This window comes from Trametes versicolor (assembly GCF_000271585.1).
Source record: "Trametes versicolor FP-101664 SS1 unplaced genomic scaffold TRAVEscaffold_33, whole genome shotgun sequence".
Taxonomy (NCBI): Eukaryota; Fungi; Basidiomycota; class Agaricomycetes; order Polyporales; family Polyporaceae; genus Trametes; species Trametes versicolor.
The window spans coordinates 1-7618 of record NW_007360353.1 but is presented as its reverse complement, the minus strand read 5'-3'; the positions used below and the strand labels follow the sequence as shown (position 1 = coordinate 7618).

The following is a 7618-nucleotide window of genomic DNA, read 5'->3' as shown; positions in this document are numbered from 1 at the left end:
GTAGTTGCCAAAGGGGACAAGCGCGAATCTGGCGCCGGGGAACGTGGCCGACTCGGAGCTCGGCGCGCGGCTGATTCACGCGTCCCCCACTCTCTGCTTCCGCCCACCAAGTCTGCTTCCGCTTCTGCGGCGTATCCCCGCCTAACTCGGCGACTGGGGCTGCTCGGGGGAGAACAATGCAGCGTACTTCCCACACACGACGACTGCCTGCGCATCATCGCATCCTCGGCGGCGCTGGTGGGATATCTGTGGCCAGGGCGGGCCACGCACCGATTCCCGCAATCTACGCGACTGTCACTACAAGGCGTCGTCCTCGGGTGTGCACGGTATCCAGGTGGTGAGTGCGCTTGCTCGTAATCTGTCTCGAATCCGCTGACGAGGTGATGCGTACGGCAGGTATCGCCGAGCCCAGCACTCAACAGCGCGTAGTGCAGAACGCGGCCCCGGAGGCGTCGTGCGCGGCTAGCGGCGACTGCGCCTGCGACTCGACCCATCGGAATGCCTCTCCGTGCGACCCAGCTCCCCTAGCGCAGCATCTGCTGCCTCGGGTGTAGACGTCGTGGAGATGGCTGAGAGGGTCGTCGTACGACGTATATCTGCATGCGCGACGACGGGGCCAGACGGTCCTTCGCCGATTTTGCGCGGATGGGCCGTCTCCTGGCCAAGCTACGATCTCGCGTCCGCAAGGTCCTCCGGGTCTTTGGTGTTTCGGGTCATGCACATCCATCGGATGGTTCAGCCTCGACATCAGACCATATATCGCCCGACACCGCTGAGGCATCATAGGCAGTACTATGGTCAACCTCACTGCCACCGCCCTCCCTCGAGCGTTATTCGCCAGCGCAGAGCCTCCCTCTGTTGGTCGTCACCCCTTTGAAGAAGATCACATGTTTTGCGTTCTGCGATTCATTTTGCACAGCTTTCGATGGTCTGTCGATCCCGTTACCGCTCTCCGGTGGTCTATATACTCATTCGCGCGCTTCTGTTCCATTCAGGGGCCTATGATCGATCTTGCCGTATCGTCTTTTACACAATTCGCCTTGAAAGCAGCGTCTACGGGTCATATGGACTACGCTATATAGATATTGGAAGTTTTTTCAACGCAAGCAGATTGATCACGTTCCGCAAGGCCGGGGAACGTCGTCTTCCAATCATCAGTAAGTATCGTTCTAGAACTCATGGAAGACGCTGAGACCACCCTGTTACACAGATTTGTGTTGCGTCTGGGCTATACCTATCCCGCGAGTAACTGACCTTCACCCAGCCAGGATATGATCAGCGGCATCATTCGCAACTGTATCCTCGTTCATTCTATATCAACAAATTCTTTGCTGGCTTCTGGGGCGACTCGGACGGTCCAGCAGTGTATCTTGTGCGATGTCAATGATGATAAATCGCATCCACAGCGGGTATGCTCCATGTGCTGCCATGCAAACGGTCCCTTCTCACCGCCCACGGCAACCACACCCCAGGCCGCGTGCGAGTTCACGCTCAGTCTCACCGTCGCGGGCACTGGACACGCCTAGGTTCTCGTCCGCCTCATCTGCATCAACCCGCCCGCCAGCTTCTACTGCTCGCGATCGCGCCTGCGGGACATCATCACGGGCTTGGCTATACTAGCTCCGCATGTGGAGGGTCCAAGCTCTCTGAACATTTTACAAACTATCCCGTCTGTGGGATCGCACAACTTTTTGCTCTGACCTTCTGCACGGGGTATGGAGCACCCATTGCCTTCGACGCATTACTCGCTATCTGGAGGCTTCCGTATGTCTAGAAGGTCTACATTCAACGACACGCAGAATCCAGCGACGGGGATGATCTACCCCGCGGGACGCACGACGGGTTTTTGCCGCATCGCTCGACCTAGCAACCACAAACGACACCCATCAATATTGAATCACGTTCCTCAAGACCATCACCCCTCGTCTCTGAATTCTGTCACGCTCAATTCGCGTGTACCAGACAACAATGAAGCTGGAGCGTTCTCCACAGGCTTCCCTACCACCCTCGACGGCTTGTCCTACACTAGCACTCTACAGCACGTCAGAGTGTTTTTGCGCAATCAAGTTCGCGCAGACTATGGTATCCGCCGCTCCCGGTGTGCTCGCCCTGCGCGCGCTCCGCTGATCGATCGCTCCGCGTCCCGCAAGGCGCAAAGGTCACCGTGGACGATGCAATACTCGGTGCCACACCACGCACGTGGCCCGCCCTCCACACACCCAAGATTTAGTGGCTCGTCTCGCCGCGGCCGCCCCGCGATCAGCCCTGTCGCGCCAAGCACACCTCATTGGCAACTCCACGCTGACGCCCAAGACCGCCCCCGAGCGACCATCGCGGGCCTTGTTTCGCTCGCGCGGTGATGCGCGGATCTGGGGGTGCTCGCAGTAGCGGTCGATATGCGCGGTGCCGTGCCGGACTTCGACGTACGACGGGGCCCACCGGTTTGCTTTCCGGGCACTGGCGGGTGCAAGTTGACGAAATTGGGGACTAAAGGGTGCGTGGCTAGTGACGACGTGTTGGCGGTCGCGTCCCTCTAATCGCTCGTGCTTTGGGTGTTGCTGGAAATCGGACGCCGTCATCGTGGCAGTGGTAGAGACTTAGCGAAGTGTATAGCAAGCCCGTCATCGTGCGGGCACGGGAGAAACCAGACTCTACGCAACGCACAATGGCAATGCTATCTTGGTCCGATTCTGGTGGCCGAGGTGCTTGCATGTCGACCGGTGCGACGGTTGTGAGAACAGTCTCTCAATTGCCAGGACGTCCATATACGATATCCCTCGAATGGAAGGAGAGCAGAACCTCATTCTGCGAGATGTACGGATGCGCAAGTGCAGCTGGCCCCGGCCCCGCCACCATCAAGAGGTAAATTTTCGTAAACTTCCTGACACCGTGCACGCACCCAGAAGCAGGGCTACTGGATGCGCTCCCCTTCAAGTTTGGATCTGACTTTCTGTTTCGATGGCTAGCGATGCGCTGGGCGTCGGTGTTATAGGGTTCGATCGACGCGCTGCGCCTCGTAACGCACCTATCGGCCTTTCACGACTATCCGGCCGATGGAACGAGAGGTCGCAAACAGGCTCGAAGCCTGCGCCCAAGTCACGGCGGAGAGAACGGCCATTTTAGAGTTGATTAACATAAAGGGGCAAATGTGAGAGGAGTGGGCGGAGGACAGCTAAGCATGTGTGTACCTACGATTGACCGGAATTTCTAGGCCTGATTTTCTAAGAGCAGATCGGTCCATACGCAGCAGCAGAAAAACGTGTTTTTCGTTGCGACTTGCGGCTAACGTGAGCTTAAGATAGGGGTGCTCAATAAGTTCTAGTCGGTCAAGTTTGCACATGCCGTTACATGATACTTTCCGAAGACGGTGGTGGCAGACTCGCGAAGCGAGAACTACCGAGAAGTCTTACTCACGAGGTAAGGCTAATGTAGCGTAGCTTGACCTCTCCGTCTCTAGTATAACGCACCATATCTGCCTCTGGGGGATTACTGTGGCACCCGCGGACAGATGGGCGAAGCCTGACTCTGAGCCTTCCGGCATGTCAGGTCTATTCAACATTTCGCACGTCCTCGCTAATGCATCCATCAGCGCATCAACGCTAAGAAACGCCGACAATATTCCAGCAAGCCGAATGACCAGTCGGAGGACAAACTAGAGGCTAGTCTCAACTTCTTGGGTCTGTCTGAGCTACACGTGTTCAACGTTCACGTTCCGACGAAGTTAGCGACCTGCTGGTTTCGGCTTTACCCGTACAGCCTAAGCGGGCCCATAAGTACTTCAATCTGGGAAGTTGGCACGTTGTTTTCTTCACGTCCCACCCCGCCGCACCATCCCTTCAGATCTCGCTGCTGCAATTGTCCATTCCCACTTGGCCTGTGTGGTGCCTGACCCGTAATCATTCAAACACACTCCTGTGCCTCCGGTTGAGACATGGGCTCCCCTGTCTTCCAAATTCCGGGGTTTCCTGTGTCCGATGTCGCCGCACAAGAGGGTACCCAACCTCATCCGCAGATCTGGCCGCACTACGACGAAATGGCCGAACCACTAGCTCACAAACACCACGCATCGTGGCCGAAAAATGTGCGCCAATTCTTCGGAACCAACGCACATTCCACGAGGCTCGCGGTCGCTCGACAAATTCACCCCGACTCTGCCGGGCCTCCACAACTAGCTTCAACTCGCTATGACACCTTCATGCCCTCTATGGAGGACGGCTTACGCGCGTCGGTTCCGCCCGATCTTGTACCCTCACAAGAACCCCTGTTCTTACAAGACGCCCGGTATGCGGGCCCTAACACGGTCTTTCCGGAACTTGGACAGCGCCCAGCCTGGGAAGGTTTGCGCGATCAAGTTCCGTCGTATATCTCTCCTCCACAGTTTGCGACCGCGCCCCATTACGTCGTTCATTGGAAGCACGAGGGAGGGATAGAGGAAGATACGAGATGGGGGACAAACGACAGCGTGCCAGGGATATATACCTTTCAGCAGAACACACCGTCTTATCGGTTACCGACGTATCCCAGGGCCCTGTACGACCGTGCGCAGGAGAGTTTGGGCCGTAGACAGGTACGCTCGGGATTCCTCTGGTCGACTCTGGATACGTGATTGGTTTGCTGATATCTGTATGGTTGCTCAGTCGGCGACCATGCACCCAGACCCTTTGCTCCATGATGGTTCGCCCATGGCCCCGCAGAATTCATTTCACCAGGACGACAATCCCTTCTTGATGTATCACACCGCGCTCCCGCAGGCATCTGCTTCGATAAGACACCCTGAATATGCAGCGTCCTCGTTGAACTCCCGAAGCTACACTCTGGAAGGCGCTTTAACCCCTTTAACCCCTACGCCTCGCGCCGCCTCTCCCACCTGTCTGCCAACAAAACGACGACGCATCTCCTCACCCTCACCCCCTCCCATGGGCGCTCTCCTCCCTCCTGATTCCAGCTCCTTCAGCAAGGTCGTACCGGGTACTCAATTGACGCCGCTAGCATTAGCATTACCCGCGCCCGCGCCCGCGCCCACGTCCGCACCCGCACCCGCACCCACGTCCGCACCCGCACCCGCACCCACACCCGCACCCGCACCCACACCCGCAACTGCATCCACAATCACTGTCTTACAGAAACGACGACGTGGACGTCCGCGTAAAGTCCTTTCGTCAGAGCGCCCGTCTTCTCCGCCTGTTGTTGTCGACTACCCTTTCCCTCACTTTCCGGAGGCTGGCACACCATACCTCCCCCCCTGTAACGGAAATCCAACAGTGTCTTCAACGTCTGTCTCTTACCCTGTCCCCACACTGGCCGGTATCGCAAGCTGCGTCGAACCGATAGCGTGTGAGGATGGCAGTGTAAACCCCTTTGAAACGGCCTTGAACCCCCCAATTGGCCAGGCAGTCATCCGCCTTGACATGCACGATAGCGACGGCGACAGGGTTAAGAGACGTTCCCCGGAGAAAAAAGAGTCAATTATGGCGTGCCTGTTCTGCCGCGATCGAAAGATTGCATGCGGCCCTCCACCGCCTGGCGGCCCGCGTCGGTGCAAGTAAGTCGGGCCTCATTTCATGGTGAATCCTAATCTTACGAATTAATTCCAATACAGTCAATGCACCCGCCGCGAGAGGGTATGCGAGTATCCAAAGGAGTCGCGGCGCGGCCTTCACAAGCGAAATACTCGTGCCGCGCGTGTCGAGGCGCTTGTGTCGCGTTCCTCTGCGCCCCCGGCAATCAAGCCTAAAGGCAAGAACAAGGCGGATGTGCGTGGGCGGCGAGGATACCCTTGAACGTCCCAACGCTCCATCGGGCCTGTCATCAAGTTGACATCGGCCATTGTACGCATTGTATCGGGTACATAAATTTGGCCGTTTCCCCTCCCTCGTCTCAACCTTTCGACCCCAGCGCCGAGTCGGAGCGAGGAGTACATCGGCTTGCCCGCATTGGTGTGGGGGCAATTGTGTTGTTTAGTAAGGATACTTCAACGTTGACATGGATGTTACGCCAAACAATATCTAATTCTGTGCTCCCTTCTTACGTATACGTCGTTCTCATCCCCTCTGGATATTATTGGCCAGTGGTCCGCCTATCTCTCCGATAGTATGTCTTATACAGGTGCACGATGCACATAGCTTATGTTATTTGGAGATTGACAGTACTTTATACTTGTCGGAAAGGAGCCAGCATGTTGTGGAAAAGGGCTGAAAGTGTTCGGGAATGTGTTCGGCGAAAACTTGGGGAGAAGTTAGTAATTGAACGCGCGTCCTCCAGTACCTGTGCATATCTGACGCCCGAGAACGGACTTAGCGCCCGCCGATTAACATTTCTACTTCAGCCCACCATGTCCGGTAGCCTCCGCCGCGCATCTCATCCAGACTTGGTGACCATGACTGCTCGGGATAACCGATGCAGCGTCTCCCTACCTACACGGGAAGGCCCCATGCGTATGATCGCACCCACGTCGGCGCCGGCAAGCTATCTGTAGCGGGGACGACGCACACGATTCACAAGATCTACTGCGGCAGCCATCGGGTGCACACCGCAGTCAGGCGGTGATACGTTCGCTCACATCCTGCTTGGAATCCGCTGACAGGATGATGCGTACAACAGACAAATCGCCGGGCCATAGCGCACAGAAGCGCGGAGTGCAGAGCGCGGCCCCGGAACCGTCCTGCGCAGCTAGCGGTGACTGCGTTTGAGCCTCGACTAGTCGGAGTGCCTCTCCGCTTGACCCAGCTCCCCGAGTGCATTGTCAGATGTCTCAGGGTAGACGTCGTGGAGATGGCCTCGCGGGTCGTCGTGCGGCGTGCGTCTGGTCTTCCTCCGAATTTGCGCGGGTGGGCTGTCTCCCAGCGATGTCGCGATGTCGCATACGCGGGATTTACCGCGCTTGAGTCCCGGTATTCTCCCTACGGATCAGTTGGCATCTAGGATTGGAGTTCGAGGCCGTGCGAAGGACGCACCTGAGAGCAGACGTCAGCGTGAGCGTCCTCCTCTGCGCTGCCATTGCAATTGCTGCAGCTCTAATAACTCTCAATCTGACTATTATTGCCGACGGCGTACAGCACCAGAACAATACGACATCTTGGGCTTCATTGTCGAGCGCTATAGACTAACTTCTATGGGCGGTAGATATTCTATCTCTTCTACGCCGTAGCCTGCACTGCACTTGGTCATGCTATGGTAGGTATCGGAAACACCATGAAAGTGATGGCGGACCAGCAGGCATCTGTGCTGCGAGACATGAAGACGGTCCAAGAGAAGCAAGCTGATGCGCTCGCGGCAATGGCCGGTTCGCGAAAGGCAGCGCCGAGCACGTCTCGTCCAGGTCGACGCACCAATGCGGAAGATGAGATGGACATCGACGACGGCGAGTTGGCTGACGACGAGGAAGCGGCGATCCCGATACCGTCGAGGAAGGGCAAGAAGCCGAAGCTACAGGGTCCTCCTGTTGAGCAAGATCCGCAGCGAAAGAAGTTTCTGGTACGCTCCAATTATGAGGGCGTGTATGGGATCTGACACTCGTCGCAGAAGGCGGTGCGTACACTCGCCAAGACGCTGATGAAGGGCACCGGTGAGGATGACTCCGACTCGACGCGGCTCCCCACCAAGGAGGAGCTTCGCGACT

General features: G+C 57.1%; 3 protein-coding genes across 3 annotated transcripts; all 3 read left to right on the top strand.

The window, feature by feature from the left end:
- Positions 1–86: 86 nt before the first annotated feature.
- Positions 87–2217, top strand: TRAVEDRAFT_32474 (uncharacterized protein; the record flags this gene model as incomplete). Its single annotated transcript, XM_008047539.1, has 4 exons — positions 87–337; positions 397–928; positions 996–1157; positions 1211–2217. A coding segment is annotated over exon 4 (412 nt), but the record flags the coding sequence as incomplete, so codon positions are not given.
- A 2895-nt stretch (positions 2218–5112) lies between these two features.
- Positions 5113–6046, top strand: TRAVEDRAFT_61644 (uncharacterized protein). The gene is made up of 2 exons (XM_008047538.1): positions 5113–5542; positions 5600–6046. Exons 1-2 carry the CDS (start codon positions 5409–5411, stop codon positions 5778–5780), a joined length of 315 nt encoding a protein of 104 aa, XP_008045729.1. The 5' UTR covers positions 5113–5408; the 3' UTR covers positions 5781–6046.
- A 1145-nt stretch (positions 6047–7191) lies between these two features.
- On the top strand, positions 7192–7509 carry TRAVEDRAFT_54612 (uncharacterized protein; the record flags this gene model as incomplete). Its single annotated transcript, XM_008047537.1, has 1 exon — positions 7192–7509. The coding sequence occupies one exon, from the start codon at positions 7192–7194 to the stop codon at positions 7507–7509; it is 318 nt and encodes a 105-aa protein (XP_008045728.1).
- Positions 7510–7618: the final 109 nt, after the last annotated feature.

Excerpts from the sequence above, each read along its gene's own strand:
- TRAVEDRAFT_61644 (XM_008047538.1), top strand. The coding sequence starts at position 5,409 with ATGCACGATAGCGACGGCGACAGGGTTAAGAGACGTTCCCCGGAGAAA. Across the intron at positions 5,543-5,599 it reads GGCGGCCCGCGTCGGTGCAA|TCAATGCACCCGCCGCGAGA; the intron begins GTAAGTCGGGCC and ends ATTCCAATACAG.